We start from the raw sequence: 24,207 nt of genomic DNA on the forward strand, positions 1-24,207 counted from the left end.
TTTAGTAAGATAACTGGTGGCAGGATGGAAGCTTCACTGAAATTGAGAGATGAGAAGCAGAAAAACCAGAAGAGAGACAATTAAAATAGATAAACTATTACAAGGTTCTTGACTATAGCAGGGATGTCCTGTTACCTAGTCATCCATGAATCAGCTGCAAAGGCATAACACCTAGGGTGCTAAAAGTTCACTTTTCTAGGTCTCAACCCAGACCACGGCAGCACCTGCTTCCCAGAACTCCTGGGAGTATTAGACAAGATGATAAAGTAACTACTACTTAAGCTTCCATAAAAAGTCCATCTACTGTACAGATAAAGGAAGAAGAGCCGGTAAGTCTTCGGATTTGACCAGTTTAAGATGTTTATCGTTGACTTGGATGAACATAAAGCAAGCATGAATAAGATAATCAGTAAGATTCAACAGCTAGTTAAAATTAAGATAAAATGTAAGAAGTTCTGCTTCTTGAAATATGGCAGATAAACTATCCCCATTCAAAACACCAAAAGTTTTAGATGAAATACAACAAACACCCTTTTATTTTTTAAAGATTTATTTATTAGAGAGAGAGAGAGTGCGCGCACGCCTGCACACACATGCACGTGCGGGGGAGGAGGGGCAGATGGACAGGGAGAGAAGCAGACTCCCCACTGAGCCTGAAGCCCACTCGGGGCTCCATCCCACAATCCCATGTCCCTGAGACCACAACCTGAGCTGAAACCAACAGTCGGACACTCAACCAACTGAGCCACCCAGACACCCCACAAATATCCTTTTAATAAACAGTTGAGCTCACAAGAAAGTATGAGAAACTCCCCAGGGCCAAAGAAGCTAAGAGGAAGCAGGAATCCAGAATGGTATGCTAAGCCTGAACTCTTCATTGCCCTGTAGACATTTCCCAATACCAGGTCATGTGGGGGATAAAAGGAACATGCTGTAAAGTCCCTGAGAATTTATAAGTCTACCACCCTCTTGTAAGCTTGAGGTTCAAATTCATTCCACCTATCTAGTCCAAGAAATGGAAAAATCTCAAGCTATAAAATTAAACTGGGGAATGTACTGTGTGTGCACGCGTATGTGTGCAAGTGCACACTCATGTTGGGAATCTATTCCTAAGTAAAATTTACCAGGTTTGGTGACTCTATGTGAAGGATAAACTAGTGTTCATTTTACTATTCTTTTACCTTTTTACAGGCTTGAAAACTCTCAAAAAATTGAGAAGAAAAGTTAGGGGTAAAAAGGAATGAAGCAGGTGTAGAAATATTTAAATGAAATAATCTCCAAAATCTACATAATAATACCCACCTCTTAGCGTCATTGTGAAGATTAAATAAATTGTAAAGTGTTTTTTAAACATGGCCTGGCACATAGGTAAATCTCAATATATTAGCTATTATTAATAACTTCACCTAGATTCTTCATCTATATAAAGGGAACAGTAACATAGTAGTGAATGCAACATGTTGCCATTTATTAAAAAGGAGTGGAATGGGAGGAGGAAGTCCCAGGAATACATACATGCTTGTCTGTGCAACAAACATTTTGGGAAGAATACACAGGAAACTTGCATCAATGGTTACTTCTGGGAAAGGGAAAAATGGAAGAAAAGGTTTGGAAGAAGACTCATTTTTTACTCTGTGAGTTATTGTATATATCCAACTATTATTTTGTTTTTATTCTAAAATATAATAAACTCCAAAAAATATATTGTTTAAAAAGCTTACCAGATGGTTCTAATCATCAGCTATTTTTGAGTCTACTAAAACTGACGTCTTAAGGTTTCATCCTCTTTCTCTTCAATTAGTACAAAAAGTTTGGGAATAGCATAGGTTTTAAATGATCATGTTGAAAAGAATCAAAGAAGTAAAGGTCTCATGAGGATCATCTGTTTCCTAAAGTTCTTCCAGAAAGCTACCTATGATAGTAGCTTCAAGGTAGAAAGGACAGGATCCATCTCACTAACAGTGTTAGCAGTCAGTTAATACTTCCTGATTCAACTCACCATAAGGGCCAACAGTTAGGCATGGTGCTAGGAAATGAAGATGACTAAGATTCCATACTTAAGGAGCTCAGGGGAGCTTGGGTGGCTCAGTTGGTTGAGCATCTGCCTTTGGCTCAGGTCATGACATCGGTCCTGTGATTGGGCCAATAGCCTCGGGCTCCCCGCTCAGCTGGGAGTCTGCTTCTCCCCTCTGTGCTACACACGACCCCCCACCCCCAGCTAGTGCGCCCACATGCAGCTCTGTCCCAATTAAAAAAAAAAAAAAAAGAGTCCGGTAATAATAATACAATGCTTAAAATGATCTCTTCTGAACTCCATATATACCAACTCAAAAAGATGATCAAGGTGTATTAAGTAGGAAAAAAACCCCAAAAAGATGCACAGTAAGATTTCAATCAAGTAGGAGAAATAAGTATATGAATACATACACATAAGCCTGTGTGATTTATACGTGTATATGTGGTAAAATACATAACCAAAATTATCAATAATTAGCCTTGGAACAAGGAATGGAATACCAGGGATTTGGGAGCAGGGAGAGAGAAGTACAAATGAAGGAGGATTTTCACTTTTTGTTCTGTATACTTCCTTTATTTATTTTTATTTTTTAAAGATTTTGTGTATTTATTTTGACAGAGAAAGAGAAAGCGTGCGCACACACAACCAGGGGGAGCAGCAGAGGGAGAGGCAGAAGCAGGCTCTCCGCTGAGCAGAGAGCCCGATGTGGGGCTCAATCCCAGGACCCTGGGATCATGACCTGAGCTGAAGGCAGACGCTTAACCCACTGAGCCACCCAGATGCCCCTGTATACTTCCTTAATTTACTAAAAATGTTTTTGTAGTTAGCATGTATTTATGTATTGCTTTAGCATTTTTAAAAAAGATAATTACCTATTCTTAAGATACCACTGATATGCAAAACAGTCTAACAGATTAGTTTATATTAAACAAGAAAGTCACCAGAATATAAAGTTAATAATGATAATGATTTGAAAAATACCTGTTCCATTCGATGGGCCATCTCTTTATGCAACTGCTGAACTGCATTTTTAGCTGCAATGTCTTGAGCTACTAGTTTATCTTTGGAAGTTTTAACTTCTTTACTGAGTTCTTCTATTCTTGATTCTAACTGTAAAGAAAATTATTTCCAGATTATTTTTATAGCTATACCAAACAGACCACCAACACTTCAAATAAATATAAACAATGAAAGGGAACATAGAGAATGTAATGAATATACTTCAAACAGAAATCAAAAGTAAATGTTAACAATGTTTCTAAATCTCATTAGAATTAAGGTAGTATAAAGCTGATGCAGATTCTGATAAGATGTATATGGTAAGCTCTAGAACAATCACTAAGGAAATAACTCAAAAAAATATAGTGAAAATATGAAAGAAATTTAAATACTATTTACTTAATGCAAAAGAAAGCAGTGAGGGAGGGATAGAGGAACAAAACAAACATGAGACGTAGAAAAGAATGGCAGACATAAATCTACTGTCAATAACATTAAATGAGATTGTATTAAATAATCATATCAAAAGCAGAGATCGTCAGACTGGAGTAAAAACACAAGATCCAACAATATAGACTGTAAGAAAAAGGATGGAAAAAGACACTGCAAGCAAATAACAACCATAAGAAAACAGGAGTGGCTATACTAATATACAAAATAAACTACAAAATAATGTTACCAGAGAGGAATATTTCATAATAATTAAATGGTCAATCTATAATAATTCTAAATATATATGCACCTAATAACATAGCACGAAAATACATGAACCAAAAACTGACAGAAATGAAGGAGGCAATTCATAGTTGGGAGACTTCAATACCTTTCAATAATGGACAGAATTAGATAGAAGATTAACAAGGAAATAGGAGACATGAGCAAAACTATAAAACAACTGGATCTAACACATCTATACAGCATTCCACCCAACAACTGGAGAATAATACATATGCTCATCAAGTGCACATGGAATGTTCTCTAGGACTGAATATATGCTAGGTCATAAAATAAACCTCAATAAACTTAAAAGATTGAAATCTTATAAAGTATGTTCTTCAACCATAAGGAAATGAAACTAGAATCAGTAGCAGCAAGAAATATCAGAAATTCACAAATATGTAAACATTAAACAACAAATTCAATAACCAATGGGAGAAATCACAAGGAAAGTTAGAAAATATGAAGAAATTAGAAATATAAAGATACAATATACCAAAACTTAGGGGATATATCTAAAGCAGTGCTTAGAGGGAAATTTATAGCTATAAACACCTATATTAAAAAAGAAGAAAGCTCTCAAATCAATAACCCAAACTTTCATTTTAAGACACTGTAAAAAGAAAAAGCAAACTAAACCTAAAGCTGGCAAGAAGAAGGAAATAATAAGTATTAGAATGAAAATTAAATAGAAAATAGAAAAAACAGAGAATTCAACAAAATGGTTCTCTGAAAAGATTAACAAAATTGACAAACCTTTAGGTAAAAAAGAGGGTGGGGGGAGACTCAAATTACTAGAATGGAAATAAAAGAGGGACATACTGACCTTACAGAAATAAAAAAATTGGTCATTTTAACATGGATGAAATAAGAGGACAATTCCTAGAAAGATACAAACTACCCAAACTAGCTCAAGAAGAGACAGAAAATCTGAGTAGACCTATAAGTAAAGAGATTTAATTAGTAAAAAAAATAAACAAAAACCTACCAAGAAATATTCAAGCTCAGGAGACTACACAGATAAATTCTATCACGCATTTAAAGAATACCAATTCTTTTTTTTTTTTTAAAGATTTTATTTATTTATTTGACAGAGACACACAGCGAGAGAGGGAACACAAGCAGGGGGAGTGGGAGAGGGAGAAGCAGGCTTCCCGCTGAGCAGGGAGCCCGACGTGGGGCTCGATCCCAGGACCCCAGGATCATGACCTGAGCCGAAGGCAGACTCTTAACAACTGAGCCACCCAGGCGCCCCTCAATTCTTTTTTTAAGACATTATTTTTAAGAAATCTCTATACCCAACATGGGGCTCAAACTCATGACCCCAAGATCAAGAGTCACATGCTACTGAGGCAGCCAGGTGCCTTGAATTAATACCAAATCAATTTTTCACAAACTCTTCCCCAAAAAAGAAGAAACACTTCCCAACTCATTCTATGGGGTATTACCCTGACACCAAAACCAAGAAATCACAAGAAAAAGAGCTGTAAGACCATATCTCTCATGAATATAGACAAAGTCTTGATCAATGGAAATTATAGTACTAGCAAAACAATCCCGCAATATATAAAAAGAATTATACACCATGACCCAAAGCTATTTATCCTAGCAATGCAAAGCCAGCATAACATCCAGAAATCATTTAGTGTAATGCACCATATCAACAGAACAAAAACACACCATCACTTTGATAAATGCAGAAAAAGCATTTCAACTCTTTCATGATAAAAACACAAAGTAGGAATAAATAGGTACTTCTTCAACCTGATAAAGAGCATCTGTGAAAAACCCACAGGTAGCATTATAACTTAATGGTGATAGGCTGAATGCTTTTTCCCTAAGATCACGAACAAGAGAAGGATATCCATTCTTGCCACTTTTATTCAACACCATATTGGAGGGTCCAGACCAGGCAATTAGATAAGAAATGAAATAAAATGCACTTGGATTGGAAAGGAATAAGTAAAACTCTCTATTTGCAGATGACATGATCTTGTATACATAAAATCCTAAGGACTGACTACTAATGGATATGGGGTTTCACTGCGGGGGTGCGGGGTGGTGATAAAGTATTCTAAGATTGTGGTAAAGGTTGTACAACTAAAAACCATTAAACAGTACACTTTGAAATGGGTGAATTGCATGGTATTTAAACTATCTCAATAAAGCTGTTGAAAAAAACCCTAAATGTTAGCTTATAGAATATGCGTATTTTCCTTATAACAAAATTACCTAGAGTGACACAGTCCAATAGAATACAAGCCATATGTATAATTTATATTTTCTAGTAGGCACATTTTAAGAAGCAAAATGTGAAATGAATATTAAACTTAATATATCCAAAATATTATCACTTTGATAATCAACTTGAAAAACTGACAGATTTTACTTTAAACCAAGTCTTCAAAATTAAGTACTTCATACCTACAGCGTTTCTTAATTTGGACTAGCCACCTTTCAAGTGCTCAAAGGCTTTATGTGGCTAGTGGCTGCCATATTGAAAGGTGGAGATCTAGAGATAAAACTAAGAAAAAAAAATCCTGCTATACTGGCTAGCAAAAGAAAGAAGAATCCAATTTTCTCCTTAATAAAGGCACAACCACTAACAAGCTTATGAAAAGAACAGCCGTGATTCTCTCCCATGTATTCAGTCTGAAGTTTCTGGTCACCAGCAATAACCTGTCTACCCAAATGTGTCTTCCATCCATTATTAAGCTTCCCTCACATTTTAAAATTCTAAGTTTGGTTTACTGTGGTATAGCTCTAAAGCACGTAAAAATCAGGATTACATAAAATTTACAAATACAATCACCCTCCAACCATGTAATGGTGAATTAAGTATACCAACACATAAGCAAGTGAAACTTGGTTTAATTTTTTATTATCAATTATTTATTGTGTTGTTTTTTTTCATTATATAGTTTTTGGTGAAGGATGAGACAAAAGGAAGGACTTTTAAGGCTAAAATGCTTCTAATCCTATCCACAGAAGAAAAAAAGCAGCTCAGAAAGATAAAGAGCAGCTCAGCTTTGCCACTAGTCTGAATATTCACTTTGTTGATCTATATATCAGAGTTCATGTTTAAAAAATTTTAAAAGGAAAGAAAATGAGGAAAGACAAACTGGGGAAGCCAGCTAGCCAGATAAAATCTGAAGCAGGAGAGCCAGTCTTCCAGTGTAGTACACAATAAGACTGAGAATGGAATCACCTTAAACGATAAGCTTAGAAATATTCTAATGCTAGATATAAACTTTAAGGTATATGTTGCTTCTTCTTTTAAGTGGTAGAAAGTCTGACTGCCAAATCAAATCTTTTTTCCTCAGATTTCTATTATATATAGAATATATATATCATATATATCACATATCCTAGAAAAATACAAATTTACATAAGAGAAAAAAATCAGGCTATGATTCCCATTTCATAAAAAAGAATGCTTTACATACCAAGCAATCCTCTGCAATTAAAATACAATTTAGCTTACAGAACTTCAATTTATACACAAATTTTCAGGAATGTGTTTATTTTACAAATTGAAGTATAGTGTTTAAAGATTTTTGTCTTTTTACCTGTTTAATTGTACTCATATGCTGCTTCTCTGTTTCTGTTCTTTTTTTTAGTTCTTCTCTTAAATTGTCTTTTTCTGAACAAATGTCTAAGATGAGCTCCTGATGCTTCTTATTTTCTTTAATTAACCTAAATATAAAAAGAGCAGTATAAGTAAAACATAATTAAAAACGGAGATGTGAAATAGGATGTTTGCAGATTATAGATACTTATGATCAATATATCAACATTCCTAAGTAGTCCTTTTGTAATGATATATTATGATTTATAAAACATTCTCTGGCAGTCAGGCTATTAACTTCTTCCTAGGAATCTGTATATTTAAAATTAAGTGAAATATAATCAGATAAAGAAAATCACACTCTTTTTTAAGTTTACCACTTTGGGTATCTCAGCTATGTACGTCATCCCTTCAGTATTTGAACTCCTCCAGACCAGTGTTTTCTCAATCTGAGGCAAAGCCCTTCCAGGCATTTGCCTGGAGACATTTTCAGTTGCCACAACAGGGGTGGGGCTTGCTACTGGATTCTTTTGGGTGGAGGTCAGGGATGTTGCTAAACATTTTACAATGCACAGTACAGTCCCACCACCACCAAAGAATGATATGCCCCCAAATGTCAACAATGCTGAGGGTAAAAAATCTTGCTTTAGATTTTAAGAATATTTCAATGATATTCTAATAATAGTTACAGAAGAAATTTAAAAAATATATAAAACAAAATATAAAAGTTCAAGCAGAAATTTCATTTTGAGTCCCCTAGAAAAATACAAATAAAGCCTTAAAAATTACCTGTGAAGTCTTCAGAACTATAAAATATGACACCTAACAAGGTTAACAGCTAATATTTTGGGATTACTAATAGCAATAACTATTACTTAACACTTACTTCACAATATTTACTAAGTTTAAGTGCATTATTTAATATTCAGGTTTATGAAATTAGTAAGTCTGTGAAATTATCTGTTTTATGAATTTAAAAAAAAACACAAAAACTTGAAGCCCAGCACTTGTTCCAGGTCACACAGTTAGTAAGTGGTTGAACTGAGATTTAGACCCAGGTCTAGTTCCATAGCCTAGGCCTTTCTCCTACTTTGAAGATCACAGACAAATGCTTACTGGGTACCTACTATGTACGTATACTCTTCTGTGTGTTGAAGTATGTCAGCAAACCATCCCCGCCCTCATGGTGTTTACATTCAAAGGGAAAAAATGAAAATAAACATAATAAAGTATCAGGCAGTAATCATGTCCTGTTAAGAAAACTAAAGGACGGCAAGAAGACAGTGACTTGAGCAGTGATTTTATTTTTTTAGAAGATTTATTTATTTGAGAGAGAGAGAGCATGTGCGAGCATGGTCGGGGGGGGGGGGCGCACGCAGAGGGAGAGAATCTCCAGCTGACTCCCCATTGAGCACAGAGCCCGACAATGGGCTAGACCTTACCACCCTGAGATCACCAGGAGCCAAAGTCAGGTGCTCAAGCGACTGAGCCACCCAGGTGCCCCTTGAGCAGTGCATTTAGATAAGGTAGTCAGGGTGGGCCTCTCTGAGGAACACAGGACCACAGCGAGGAAGCAAATCATGCAAATGTTTGGGAAGGAGAAAAATGCAGCATGCAAGTTTATTCAAGTCTTTTTGGCACAGTGGTTTAACTTAGATTATTTGATTCGGTGGACACTCAAGTTGTTGCAGAAAACTACCTGCAGCATAAGAATCCTAGCTGTAGAGTTCACAAGTAAGCAATTTAGAGAGGCAGCAAGCCCTCAAACTGTCACATCCAATGCACAACTAACGGTTCTTAATTAAGAATTCCGGTTGGGACCTTGGACAACTCACTGTTAGAAAATAGAGCAATGGATGTATATACAAAGACAACTGGAAATAGATGCATTCGTGAAAATTTAAGCCAAAGGAACTGAAAGGCAGTTTTCTTTATAGAATATTAAATGAAGGCAAAAGAAAAAAAATACTAGTGTTCTAGAGCTAACCTGAGTCACAATTATGCTATTATGTGTATAACAAAAGATTAACTTATTTAAAATAGTATCTAATATTTTTATAACGCCTTAATGTCTATAAAACAATTCCGTCAGGTATCGTCCCCTTCACAGAGATGACAAATTTTGATTTAGAGAGGTTGATATGAACAAATCAGAATTTGCAAGTGCAAGTGGGAATCTTCCAGCTGCAGGCTTCTGACCAAAACTGTGCTTACCCCAGTCTACCATGCTGCCACAGTTCTGACAGGATGGGGCAAAAAAGAATTTTCTATTGTATTCCTAATATTTTTAGATAATGTTAACAACTTCTAACTAGTTCATTTCAGATAACCACATTGAAAAACCTTCTGAAGCCAGACTAACTAGGCTCAGATTTTAACTGAGGCATTTACTAGCATGTGACCTTGAGCAAGTTCCTTAATCTCTCTGTGCTTTAGGTACCTCATCTGTAAAATGGGGAGTAATAGTTCATACCATAGAGGACTGTTCTGATACCATGAATATATATAAAGTGCCTGGCACATAATTAACAGCATATAAGTATTTGCTATTATTTAATGTATAACATCTTACAATTTACAAGAGAGGCATTAAAGTGATGAGTCCAGATCTAAGATAAGTGGGAAGAGGCATCAAGGACAATCTCAAAAAAAAAAAAAAAAAGTTCTGAAAGAACAGGTACAGATAGGAAAATGAGGAAGTTACCCTAAAAAACCAAAGTGGTAAAAGCACTAATGGTCTAAGTTCAAAATCACATAGTTCATTCATAATAGCAGCATTCCAGCAAGGATATGAATAAAAGTAGCAGCCATTAATTTTGGAGTAGTATTAAGGGCTTTGAGTCTCAAGAGATATTTGTACACTCATGTTCACAGTATTATTAATAGTCAAAATGTGGAAGCAACCCAAACGTCCATTGACAGATGAATGAAAAAGCAAAATATGGTATATACATACAATAAAATGTTATTCACCCTTAAAAAGGCATTTCTGATAGATGCTACAACATGGATAACCCTTGAGGACATCTGCTAAGTGAAATAAACCAGTTGCAAAAAGACAAATACTATGATTGCACTTTTATATAAAGTAACAAGAGGAAACTTTAGAAAAAGAAAGTAAAACAGTGGTTGTCAGGGGCTGATGGCAGGGGAATAGGTAGTTGTTTAATGGGTAGGGAGTTTCAGATTTGCAAGATGAAAAAGCTATGCAGATTGGTTGCACAAAAATGTGAATAAACCTAACACTACTGAATTGCACACTTAAAAACAGTTAAGACGGTAAATTTTATGTGTATTTTGTCACAATCTAAAATAAAAACAAAAAATAGAAAAAAGGAAGAGTTCTGGATGCTTAAGAGATTAAAGTTCACTGGATAAACCAATGAAGGGTAAGCTGGTTTGGGGAAGACTGATTCACTGAGTAAGAAAATCTAGAAGAGTAAACACTAGAAGCAAGGAGATCATTAAAAGCCAGTTACAGGGCGCCTGGGTGGCTCAGTTGGCTAAGCGACTGCCTTCGGCTCAGGTCATGATCCTGGAGTCCCGGGATCGAGTCCCGCATCGGGCTCCCTGCTCGGCGGGGAGTCTGCTTCTCCCTCTGACCCTCCTCCCTCTCATGTTCTCTGTCTCTCATTCTCTCTGTCTCAAATAATAAAATCTTAAAAAAAAAAAAGCCAGTTACAGGGGCGCCTCGGTGGCTCAGTTGGTTAAGCAACTGTCTTTGGCTCACGTCATGATCCCAGGGTCCTGCGATGGAGTCCCGCATCAGGCTCCCTGCTCAACGACGAGCCTGCTTCTCCCTCTCCCTCTGCCTGCCTCTCCCCCTGCTTGTGCTCTCTATCTCTCCCTCTCTGTCTCAAATAAATAAAATCTTAAAAAAAAAAAAAAGCCAGTTACATATCTAGCAATAGTTGGATTATGGTATATTTTCTTCTGTCACCCTCCTCTAGTATAGAGACTTCCTCCTCCGCTTTCTCTACATACATACCTCCCATTCCAAATTTTTTTTTAAGTATCATTTAAAAAAAAGAGAATCAGTCTGTATTTTAGTGAAGGCTAGCATGTTTTATTTTCCTTTCTTAAACGTTATAAAAAACTACCTAGGGGCACCTGGGTGGCTCAGTTAAATGTCTGCCTTTGGCTCAGGTCATGATCCTGGGGTCCTAGGATCTGCTCCCTGCTCAGCGGGGAGCCTGTTTCTCCCTCTCCTCCCTGCTCAAGCTCTCTCTAATAATAAATAAAATCTTAAAAAAAAGACTACCTAAACATTTGCAACACTTAGATATAAAAATCTAGAATAAAAATACAGGATGATATAATACCATTAGAAAAGGATAAAATAAAACTATCAATATAGAAATTAACTTCAAAAATCCAAGGGAAGTCTAAAAATGTGTTCTTAATTACTGATAACCAACTCTTCTCTAAATTTTAATTTTTAAAACCAATGAATTTACAATGGAAATTTTAAGAAAATCTTTTTGAATTGTAAGACTTCTCATTTTCTTCTGAATTTCTCATAGTTTTGACAATATTATGCTCTACATTCTTTCAAAACTGAAAAACTTGAGTTGTCTTTATAAATATTTCTAGATCTTTAATGAACTCACATTAGTATTTATTCTTTTAGGCATATATTAAATAACTAGACAAACTTGACATTTGCTCAATTATTCAGTAAATACATTATTTGTTGATCAACTACAACAGGCATGTCTATTGTGGAATTAAGAATGGACAAGATGATACCTTTCTTTAAAGAATTCAATCTTTAATCCCAGCAGGGGGAGAAAATCCCCCAAAATTAAAAACTTACTTCTTTATGGTGTGCTCTTGCTGTAAATACTTCTCTTGTACACACTTTTCAAACATAACTAATGCATGTTCTCCCTTATTCATTCCATTTGGTACTCGGTGTTCTTCCACAAACTCTGTAGATAAGAGCTCAGATTCTATTTCTTCCAACAAATCCTCTGACGCTGAAACGTTCTTTATTTTTGAAATAAGTTTTTTGGTGCAGTCTGTATCGTAGGGACTTTCTGAATAAGTCTTTTGATTCGCTGCTTCTGTAAATGTAGATGACCTTAATTCCGCCAATATTTGTGTTACTGTCTGTTCCGTTTCATTTGTTTTTGCAATTTGCTTTGTCAAATCTCCACCAGGAAAATTACCTACTTGTTCAGAATTTTCTGGGCATACGTCTGTTTTAGCACAAGAATCCTCACCTCCACCATGATCCTGAATACAATTTTCCTGTGCTTCAATTTGATTATGTTCATTAGGCTGACATGACGTTTTATCAGAGTTTAATGACGACAGTTTAGACTCATTTTCTAAGCTGCTGCTTTCATCAACAGAAAACGAGTTGCAGAAGTCTTCCTTTAATTCAAATGTTTTCCCAATATTTTTATCAGGGGAAATGGAAGCTATATGCTCTGTCTCTGACATGCTGATTGACATCACTTCACTCTGCATTTTTTCAAATCTGTTCCTGATCTTCGTTTTACATCTAAAAAAGTCAAAACATCAAAATTTAAAAAAATAAAGTTTTTTAAACCAAGACCTCATATGTATTTGCACAAACTCCATGATGTGGAATAACGGAGGCCACAGATTTTACCACTAGTAACTCTTTTAAAAGACTTTCTTTGGCGGGGGGCGGGGGAGAACAAAAACCAAATAGGCCAGACAATCCAAGTGTGCGGCTATCAGTAGGGTCCTACAAAGTCTTACTCTTTCCTCCTTTAAGTCATTCACACAACTTCACTTCAGCTGCAGTTTGGCATTCCTTAGTCACCCCCATAAGATGTTGGGTATGAAATATCTACAGTTTAAGTTGTTAGAATTCAATTGTTTAGAATTCTTCAGTCCATGAGGGGGAAAAGACCATTTCAAGAATCTGTAAGAAAATACTGGGGAAATAAGATAGCAGTGGAAACACTAGAAGAGAAAGATTATAAAACACATTAATGATGATAAAAATTTACTAAGAAGGAAAACTAATAAAAAAACACAACTATCTATAGCCCAGGCACCTAAAGCTGAGCTAAAATAAGTCTGGGTGTTAAAGATCCCTGACACGAATTTGTTTTCCATCCAGGCAAAAATCCAAGAAGTACCATGGTATCTCCAAACATTCTCATCAAGAATAAACAATGTTCAGTGCAACTCAAATGGAGCCCATATGCACTGCCCAGCTCATAAAGGAAACACTGATTAATTCAACAACTAGAATACATTTTTATGCTGTTTATTATGATGGTTGCTATTTTAGCGATTTTCTGAAAATTAGTCAACTTCAAAAATTATCCTAAGACAGATAAATATAAAATATTCCAGCAATCTTGATGAAGAAGACTTGTCATCTTCTTTCATCACACATCAACAAAGCACCTATAGGGTTGATGAGTTATCAGTGTCATATAAGGTTGGATAAAAAAGGGGGCAAATCAGAGCTTTGACAAACTAGAAAAGAAGTAATTTCAGATGGAAGGTGTACTTATGGAAAATAAAACAAATATAAAATTTTTGAATAGAAAGATAGATGTTTTTATTGGTCTGTGATAAAAGTCCTGGTTGGGGGGTGGTGAAAAAGGGTAAGAGAAGAGTGTCAGAATCCTCAGAATGATATGCAGAAGTGAATTTTATGACAATAAATCATGATAGACTTGTATACTTTATTATTCTATAGTTTCTAGCACACAATAGATTCTCGGGTATTGAATTAAAGTACAGAAGTGGTAGAATAAAACTAGTATTTGAGGAACATTATTCTAGGAATGCAGAAAATGGGGAAGAATAATTCTAAGAAAGGAAGTATATAGACTTCCTCCTCTGCTTTCTCTCCCTTTGGGCCATCAACTAGTATAGACATTGACCTTAACACTACAAATTACTATCTATATAACATATTTCCAAACAACCAAATAGAAATTATCATTATCAGGGCGCCTGGGTGGCTCAGTTGCTTAAGCGACTGCCTTCAGCTCAGGTCATGATCCTGGAGTCCCAGGATTGAGCCCTGCATCGGGCTCCCTGCTCAGCGGGGAACCTGCTTCTCCCTCTGACCCTCCCCTGTCTCGTGTTCTCTCTCTCATTCTCTCTCTCTCTCTCAAATAAAATCTTTAAAAAAAAAAAAAATGATCATTATCTTGCTGCATATGTTATGTTATATACAAGACAAAGCCCCTACTAGTATTAAAGTCTTGGTTTAGACAATACAAATTAATGCAGTAAGTTAATAAAAGGCCTCATAAGCACACTGTATCCCAAAATCAAGGACAAAGTAAAGTAATTCTCAGATAGGGGTATTAGACTATATAGTTCTCCCTAAAGTAAGTCACTTTAAGATACAACTTGTGAATGTGTTGAATTTGAAATCTTAATTTAGAAATCTAAAAATGGTTTTAAACATCATAACCAATGTTAATAGCAACAGACCAAAATAGATAATCTATTTAAATGAGAATATATAAAGGGATTAGGACTCTCCAGCATAAAGCAAGTAAGAAGAAACTATCATTAGAGAATGTGTGCCATGCTTTGTCAAGAGAAAAGCATCAATTGTAAAGAATTATCTTTTTATCCAGCTTTCATATTCTCCTCAATTCACTCTTCAACTTTATTTTCCCTCCTAGAATTCAACCATTTTGATAATTTGAACCAACAACTCCTGATATCCACATTAGTTACTTTCAGTCTTGTGTTCTTGAGTTACAGATAACAAATTACCTGCTTGCCTTCACTCTATGTGTCCATATGAAAATCTTCACCTGAATACAGACATTTTGAATGGATGTTCCATGATAACCTCAAACTCAAAATGGCATAAATCCCAAAGCAAATTATAGCTCCTATAATTGAGCACTCCCAGTGAATCCTTTCTATTTCTGTCAATGGTATCTTTTTTTTTTTTAAGATTTTATTTATTTACTTGACAGAGAGAGAGCACAAGTGGGGCAGAGTGGTAGACAGAGGGAGAGGGAGAAGCAGGCTCCCCACTGAGCAAAGAGCCCAACGTGGGGCTGATCCCAGGACCCTGGGATCATGACCTGAGCCGAAGGCAGATGCTTAACCGACTGAGCCACCCAGGCGCTCCAATGGTATAATTTTTCTTAGTCATGACTCCTTCCTTCCTTTGCCCTCGTATTCTTTTACCAATTTCATGTCTCCAATTATACCCTCCTTTCTACTGCCACTGTCCCCTACCTGTAACCCAATCCAGGTGTAATCACTTCATACCTGTAACACTTAAAATGTTGGTTTCTCAATCTTACTCCATGAAATGAGCAAGTGACTTGAGACAGCACCAGGTCAAGTGTCACCCAATTCAGAGAAGGGTTTGAAGTGTGTACTACAATGGCTCTGCCAAAAGGGAACAGGAGATGCCCTATGAAGTGGGCTGACCCTCGATAGCACAGGGGACCAGGGAGCTACAACACTGCCCCTAAAAAATCCACACACTACCTCCACAGAGACCTCCACCAAATGCAACCACACGAATCAGACTGAGGCCAGGGCTATCTCTTCCCTCTTTAGAGGTTCCTGTAATAAGAATTCTGCTTCCACTGGCTGGTCTTCTTCCCCCAACTCCAAAAGGGCTAGCTAGAGAAAAAAAAAAAGGACATATTTTAGAGCCAAATTACCTCTTCTTTAATCCAAGCAGCTGGGAATTAACACTTTCAACCTTTCTTCAGGTAGAACAAGGAGTTTGTGATTAATGTTTTTTGTTGCTTTTTTTTTAAATGATTGAAACCTGTCTTAATTTCTGGAATAAATTTTCTCTAGTAATCAAAAGTGGCAGAAAGATGGGACATCTAATTAGTACATTATTAGGGGACTATATTTCAGAGGGAAGTGGAAAGGATGGGGGCGTTTTACACAGTACGATGGGAGACCCAATAAGGAAAAACTAAAACCATTTTATGTTTACACTTCAGAGTTGCAATTCCTCAGTAAACCAATCATACTACTTTCCCAGTCTTCTCTCTCAACACATTCCTAAAATCCTAGGACTTCGCTATAATCTGCCAGTCCCTGACCAGTCTACTCAAGATTCCTCCAATCTGCACATTAACATTTCCATGGCTTTGCTCCCATCTAGAATGTCCTTCTCTTCAGTCTATCCAAAGCCTAATTATACTTAAAGGTCCAATTTTAACACCTCATCTTCCTCCAAATTTTCTCATTGTAAGTACAAAAATACTCTCATGTAAATGAAAACATACTGCATTTACACTCATTAAGCACACAGTCACAGCCTTCCCTGTGACACTTCTCAACAGTCTTTTAAATGACCTCTGTATTGGCAAGGAGAAACATCACTCTGAACTGAATCAAACCTCTTAAATCTCCAGCAATAATGATAATAAATCAACAAATATATTCTCTACTACATTTGCATTCATTCTTGCAAATATTAAATGCTTTTCAGTTCTCAATGAGGGTGGGGTCCACTGGGTTTATACAATGATCTGAGACTTGTAATGTGCAGAACAATAAAAGTTTGTCTCATTCTGAATATTCGTCTAGGTTAAAAAAAAAAACAAAAACAAAACAATAAGCCTGTGTTTATGATTACCTCAGCTTAGACTGTTTTATATATTATCCTTTTGTAAATTAAAGAAAACTAAGTTTAACTTCAAAAGACAAGTACTTTCTATACTGTTGATCAGTAATATGCCCCTGACCTTTGAAAAAGTCTTCACATAAATTGACATCTGGTAACCACTTAGCTTGCAAACTGAGTTTTCTGATGCTCAAATGAATACTAGTTGGACACAAAAGGAAAAGGAGATGGGTTAAGGAAAATCTATGTGTATATATGCAACAAAGCCATCATCAAAGATTAAGTAACTGCAAAAGACTGGGGCGGGGGGGGGGGAGGCACCACAATGAGTTTGATTATATCCATAATTAACCAGGTAATAAGAGGGGGGAAAAAAACAGTGAGCTGAGTCCTCTTGTGGGCCTCCAGCTGGCCATATAGATGTGGGCCAGTCTGGTTGTGTCCAAGTTTTTTCTTTGGGGGACAGGAGTAGTTGTCATCAAAATTACTGAGGATCCAATAGCCTAAGAGTAGTTTAAAAAGACAGGATATAAAACTAGACATTTGTTTACAAGATTGTTTTAAAAAGAAGCTTATACAAATCAAATCTATACTCACATATAAAGATACAGATTACATCAATTCCTTTTTTGAGGTTAAAAAAAAAATACAGGTTATTTGACTTTTTAGCAACTCTTACTCATTAGAGGAAAATACTATATTTAAAACTTAACAGTCACAAAATTCCTCTCAGTTTAAGTACTTTTTTTCAGAGTTGTTTCTGACACAGTACTACAGGACCAATTCACACTTCAGTATCAGAGAAGTGAGAACTGGTTTCGCTCTTACTGGAGCTCATCAGCTGTAGGCAACTGGTCAAGAAACATTTTTTATTTGCCTTAAAGCCAATCATTATCCTCCTCTGTTTTATTTCTTAATGCAAGAACTCATATTTCTACCAAATTATTTCCATATTAAGAGCCTTACAAATAAAAACACTGTCTTTAACAGCTTTTAGTACAATTACCTTTTTTCTTAGTAATTAGCAGTATAAACAAAAAAACAGGCTAACTCAATAAACTGCAAATACAAATGAATCCAATCCACAGATATTTGGCAACAGGTTATCAAACAAACAAGCCTCATAGAAAAGTACCAAGTTACAAATACATTTCTGAACTATTAATTAATACACCAAACATGTACTGCGCGTATTATGTGCAGGCACTGTTCTATGCGTTGGGAACACGATAGTAGAGAAAACACGCATCCGTTAGGGAGTTTACGTTCGGGTATAGTGGACCAATATATATAAAAGCTCTATGTTAAAAAAAAAAAAAAAGCTCCATCTTAAATCTTTTACTCTTTGTGTTTACAGCATTTTAATATGAACATCTGTCCGTGTTCCCCCTGAAGCTATGTAAGATACACATAAATGTTTTAAATCCAACAGAAAAATCTGGCTCAGTTCAGCATAAATATTATTTACAACAACAAATTTTTAAGTTACAAACTATACCATATGAATCTCAAACACCACCTGTATATTTCTTAAAATCATGTCCACTAAGATAAGCAAGTTGAGTCTGTGAGAGCACTCCTGTTCTTCACTATAATGGTTAACTGTCCTTTGTAGGCCAAGCACATTAAAAGGTTTTTCACATATTCCCCAAATAAACTTTAAAAGCAGCATGAACAAAAGAATAATTTATCTGACCAGTTCTAACAAGGTTTTGATATGGCAATTAAAATCAGAAGCAATAAATTACATCAAAAATGCATCCATAGTCCAACATAATCTGATCACAATCCCAAGTAAGTGATTTTTGATGGAGGTTAGCTTTAAAATACAAACACATTCCTGGGTAAAGTTTTTAAACATAGTTTTAAACTAATAGAAAGGAACCTGTGTAAGAAACATGAAAACTGGGATGCCTGGTTGGCTCAGTCGTTAAGCATCTGCCTTTGGCTCAGGTCATGATCCCAGGGTCCTAGGATCTAGCCCCGCATTGGGATCCCTGCTCCACAGGAGGCCTGCTTCTCCCTCTCCCACTCCCCCTGCTTGTGTTCCCTCTCTCTCGCTGTGTCTGTCAAATAAATAAATAAAATCTTAAAAAAAAAAAAAAAATGAAAACTTTGTTTCACATGATGAAAATACCAGACACTGAAGTTAACAGGTGAATTTATGCAAATCAGATTAAAAACTAAAAAAAAAGACTAAGCTAGCAATTTCAAAGAACTCTAAATTCTATCAAAAGGGAGAAATATTTTGTATGGTACTCACATTCTAATTAAGTTTGTAGGTAAAATTTAACCCTAATGAGTTTCCTTTTTGTGAAACATACCACTAGATTTTAAAAGTTGCCTTTATCCTACCAGTTAAAAGAGTATGAAGCCAAGGTCAATTATCCCTGTGGGGGTTTGTTTAGCTTTGCACCTAAGACTCAGGGCAGAGTAATTTTTACAGTTATGTACATTACATTACAAAAAAAGATGTCAGAAAGACAGACTCAAGGGGTGCCTGGGTGGTGCCGTTGGTTGAGTGGCTCTTGGTTTCAGCTCAGGTTGTAATCTCAGAGTCCTGAGATCAAGCCCTGCATGGGGCTCCACGCTCAGTGCTGGAATCGGCTTGAGATTCTCTCCCCCGCTCCCTTTGCCCCTCACATTCCTGTGCTTGCTTGCTTGCTCCCTCGTGCTCTCTCTCCTAATAATCAATTAACCAATCAATCATAAAAAAAAAAAAAAAAAACTCAGGGCAACAGATGCAGCAGGAGTCCCTCCCCAAATAGTACCAAATCCTGTGACAGGATAACAAGAGAAATTATGGTCCATCAGGATTCCAGGAAAAAGAGGTAAGTGGCCATACCATCTATCACATTATCAAGTTATCTGTCATATTATCAGTTTACTCTTAGACAATGCAATTTTATAACTCTATTAAGTTTTAAAGCAAAAAGTTATTAATACAAAAATCTTATTTTGAAGCTATCTGTAGAGCACTCACTATATAAACTTCAATGAGTCTCAGGAAATACAAAAAGTATTTTTGTCTAATATTTTCCCAAATCTGAAAATTAAAAGAAAAAAAAAGATTGACCTATAGTTTCCTTTTCAAAAAGGAAGACTAATAAAAAAATTAAAGGTAAGTTGTAAGTCTGCCTTCTATTAAGGGGTTCTGGTTAATGTTTAAATTTTGAAACCTTACCTTTGGCCTGCGTTCAGTTAATATGGTATGATACAGTTTACCAAAAACATTATTCATTAGTACTTACTACATAATCATCCCTACAGCAGACTATCAGTTCATGTCTTAATGACAAATATACTCACAATCCAATCAATACTTTCTTTGGTGGGTTTAATTTTGACTTTGTGTCTATTGTCCCTTCATGTCAATATTTTTCCTTTTGTTTACTTAGTCCAAATAGATTTTTTAAATATCAGTAGCTAAAAAAGTTCAAGAAGTCTGAAAAAATATAAGATTAGAGCGTAGATCTATCCTCCTACTGTTGCCCTGAAACACTAAATATAACATTTACAATACCCTAAGCCTAGTGAATGTTTATGAGAAATTCAAGAATCAGCTTTATTTTTTTAAAGATTTTATTTATTTGAGAGAGCATGAGCACAAGCTGGGGGAGGGGGCAGATGGAGAGGAAGAGGGAGAAGCAGAGTCCTGGCTGAGTAGTGACCTCCAGGCTGCCTTAATCTCAGGACCCTGAGATCATGTCCTAGCATAAATCAGACACTTAGCTGACTTAGCCACCCAGGTGCCCCTTGGCTTTATTATTTAAAGCCAGAAATAAGGGATAAAAGAAAAACCTAAATTTTATTGAAAGAAAAAAAGCAGAACTTGAGGTCAAGGATTCTTTCACATGAAATTGTTAGATGAATTTGGAAAACTAATACAGATTACTAGTCATTCTTCAAAGGGAAAGATGATTTTTCTAATTTCTAAAAGAGGATGCTTCGACCTATTAATCTCTTCATTAAGAGTATTCTGTACTGTTTTACCCCACTTGCTGATGTCAGCATATAGATGTAAATAGATGTTTTTAAACTGAATATACTAAGAAATTGCCATCAGCTATGCTATCATTGAATAGTACTAAAGGACAACTCTTGCATTTACGGGTGAAGGAACTAAAAGGTCACAGAGTAGTTACTGTGCTATACCACTCCTTTCATGTTAGCAGTAAGACTCTGAAATACCAATGACACCCTCTGGAACCTTCACTGTTGAAAGAAATCTCTAGGTTTATATGCTGGTATTCTGAATTTGACAAGGTTTCAAAAATAATAACATCAACATAAAAACAATCCATGCATTTCCAGGGAAAAACACACATAAACACAAGCCAGGCATTTCCAGGTATTCTTGAGTATATGTTTGCCTACTACAGTGCAAAAAGGAGTTTTAATTCTTTGTAAGATTTGTGAACTACTCAATACCTTTACTGATTTTAAATAAAATTAAGAGGCCAATCATCACTTTTCTATTTTTGCAATGATGAATAAAATTTGAAAAGTAGCTGTACAGAGAGGAGATTTTATTCACAAGGAGATAGTTCAGTTTCACTGTGAATGTCTCTTGAACCTTAATCTTTCCCACAAGATTAACCCCGCAAATATGAAGGTGTAGTTTGTAGTTAGGAAGGCTACACCCAATTTGCATACCTACACACTAAATCTTTTTTTTTTTTTTTAATGACTACCAGCACACCTTTTGAAATACTGTTCCACTGACTTACTGCACACTTTTCTTACAAAAACTTCCAGTCTATCATTTAGGAAGAAGTAAAAACGCTAGGCATCAAGGAACATCACAAACACACACACGAAGAAAACTGCCAAATGCCTGGCACTGTATACACCATTATTTTTACTATACTAATCCTCACAGGTAACAAAACTATCAAGTGAAAGAGGCAGATTCTTTTTTTTTTTAAGATTTTTTTTTCTTTTTATTTATTTATTTGAGAGAGAGAATGAGATAGAGCATGAGAGGGGGGAGGGTCAGAGGGAGAAGCAGACCCCCCGCTGAGCAGAGAGCCCGATGCGGGACTCGATCCCGGGACTCCAGGATCATGACCTGAGCCGAAGGCAGTCGCCCAACCAACTGAGCCACCCAGGCGTCCCGAAAGAGGCAGATTCTAATCCAGATGCTCCGACTCTAAATTCAGGCCTCTTTAAACAAAACGAAGATGTGAATATTAGCTACAGTTGTTAAATTGCTAACAGCTAAGCATTAATTACACCTGCGCTATCCCCAGTCTTGCTGCTGGGGGAAACGTAGAAGAGGCTTTCCCATGTTACAAGTTTGATTGACACAAATTTGAAATATCCTTACCAGCCAAGGTTTATCAAATGCCTGACGTCCTTGGAAGAAAGGCAACATAAAAACCAGCAATAGTATCTCTCAAAACCAAAATCCCAAAGAACCATCTTTAAGTTACTTAAAATCACAGTAACGGAAGAGTTGTGAAGACGGCAAAAAGTCGCCACAACAGTAAACATAAAAGTCAACTTGAAAACGGAAAGAGAAATAGGCAACTGAGTGAAAAACAGCCGAGCAGGTGGGGCTTAGCTGCAGTTCGCGCTGGGAGATCAGGCAATCGGCCCAAATTAAGCTGCTCTCCAAGCACCGCTCCGGAGGCGCGGCCCCCGATCCCCGCAGATCCCTCGGCCGCCTCCTCTCCAGTCGGCCCGGGACCCAGGGAACAAGGCAGGGAGAGGGAGGGATTCCTAACTCCGTCCCCCAGCGCTCGCCGGCCTCCACTGCCCGCGAGAGAGGCCAGGCGGAGAGCCGACCCAGGACCTGCAGAACCGCGGGGGAGGTGGGCAGTCCCTCCGCGCCGCCACCGCGACTGCGGTCGGCTCCGGGCGCCCGTCAAGCACTCACCCCACTTCTCCGAGCTTCAGGCCGCACCCCTAACGAGGCCGCTGAAGCTACGGCTCAGGGCCTAATTTCTCCATAGCGGGGTCCAGCAGACCAGGAGGTGGGGGGGGGGAACAGCGACCAGGGACAAGCCCGACACCGCGCTCCCTCCGCCACGGCTTCCCCAAACCCCCGCGGAGCTGACACATCAACAAAGATGGCGGCGACGCTGAATCCGGCCCCGCTACAGCTGAGGGGGTGGGGCTCCCTGGAGAAGCCAATCAGCGAGGCGCGGGCGGTGTGACGCGACGCACCTCGGAGCCTGTGTAACCTGCCTGCAGTGGGCGGGGCCGGGGCCGCACCGCCTCCTCCCCCGTAGGGCCCAGCCCGGCGCTCACGTTCGCTGGGCACCCACGCCCCGACAGAGTCGGCTGGCCAGCAATCCTGCTAGTCCTGTCCTGTCTCTCACGCCACTCCCACCCTAAGCCTGTTCTTTCTTTCTGTAGGACGTTCTCATTGGGTATAAACCCACCTCACTCTTTGACTCTTCTCATATTAGTCAGGGGTATAAAGCGATAAAAGAATTCGAAATTGTGACTTCCCAGCTCTGATGCGCAAACCTTGCACCTGACGTAGGCGGAATTAGCAGGAGGAGCCTACCTGTCCCTCTGACAATTCAACCCTGGGAGAGATTCTGGGGGTTTCCATAACACCGCGTTCGTATCTTCAACCTGGCACACACTGCCATTGTTTAATAATAAACTGTTCGTGCGTTCGTCCCTGGCACCAGGCTGTGAGCGCCTTGAGCGCGGGAAGTGTCCTCTCCCGGCTGGGTGTCCCGGTTCGCATTGTGGGGATTGACATGCAGGAGCTACTCAATAATCAGCAACAAAAAGTGTATTGGAGGAAAAAGTGTGTTGAATACAGTTGCCTAATCGGGTGCAAATAAGGGGAGGTTTCAATCTGCGAATTGAAATCTACGCTCTCCAGTGATGTTCTTTGGTTTAGGACTTCCTACTCATCCAACTCATGAGTGAAAGTAGTTAATTCTGTCAAGTTGTCAACGTGAGAGTTTGTAAAGCAAAGCTTGTTCCTGTTCTGTTAAGCTTCTTTGACGCTAACTGCTAGGGGGGGAATCACTTTAAAAAATCAACGTTATGTCACTTTATTCCTCTTTCCTTTTCAACAGGAAACGGCACCTCCCTCCTTAAATGAAAATACTGCAGTGAGACATACTTTGCAGTTAAAGTGTTTTTGACAGTGAAGTAATAAATTGACTTTAAAACAGTCAATCGACCAAACATTCCTAGTGAGATATATTTCTCCAAGGGGGAAAAAATGTAAGCCTTTTTCACAGCTCATATTGTTAGTAATAACCTTCACAGTGTTATTTCTGAAATATATATATTAGTTTATATTAGTTTAAAGCATTTAATAATTGTTTCTGGATACCACGATTTTCATTGTTAGAGAAAGGAAAT

At 37.4% G+C, this 24,207-nt stretch overlaps 1 protein-coding gene across 2 annotated transcripts in view; it reads right to left on the minus strand.

Annotated features, from left to right (window-relative positions):
- CCDC186 (coiled-coil domain containing 186) overlaps window positions 1-22,959 on the minus strand; it is a 48,361-nt gene extending 25,402 nt beyond the window's left edge. The window contains exons 1-5 of one of the 2 annotated variants that reach the window (XM_045878880.3): window positions 22,751-22,959; window positions 15,768-15,905; window positions 12,118-12,810; window positions 7,303-7,429; window positions 2,999-3,127 (exon numbers count right to left, since the gene is read on the minus strand). In XM_045878880.3, coding sequence (XP_045734836.1) covers window positions 2,999-3,127; window positions 7,303-7,429; window positions 12,118-12,776 — 915 coding nt within the window. In that variant the 5' untranslated portion in view covers window positions 12,777-12,810; window positions 15,768-15,905; window positions 22,751-22,959. The remainder of the gene's footprint in view (window positions 1-2,998; window positions 3,128-7,302; window positions 7,430-12,117; window positions 12,811-15,767; window positions 15,906-22,750) is intronic. The other variant, XM_045878881.3, reaches the window with a different exon arrangement.
- Between the last annotated feature and the right edge of the window lie 1,248 nt (window positions 22,960-24,207).

The sequence above is a fragment of the Mirounga angustirostris genome, unplaced genomic scaffold (assembly GCF_029215605.1).
Source record: "Mirounga angustirostris isolate CCGP_5_RB_7025 unplaced genomic scaffold, mMirAng1.0.hap1 SCAF_6, whole genome shotgun sequence".
In the NCBI taxonomy this organism is placed as follows: domain Eukaryota; kingdom Metazoa; phylum Chordata; class Mammalia; order Carnivora; family Phocidae; genus Mirounga; species Mirounga angustirostris.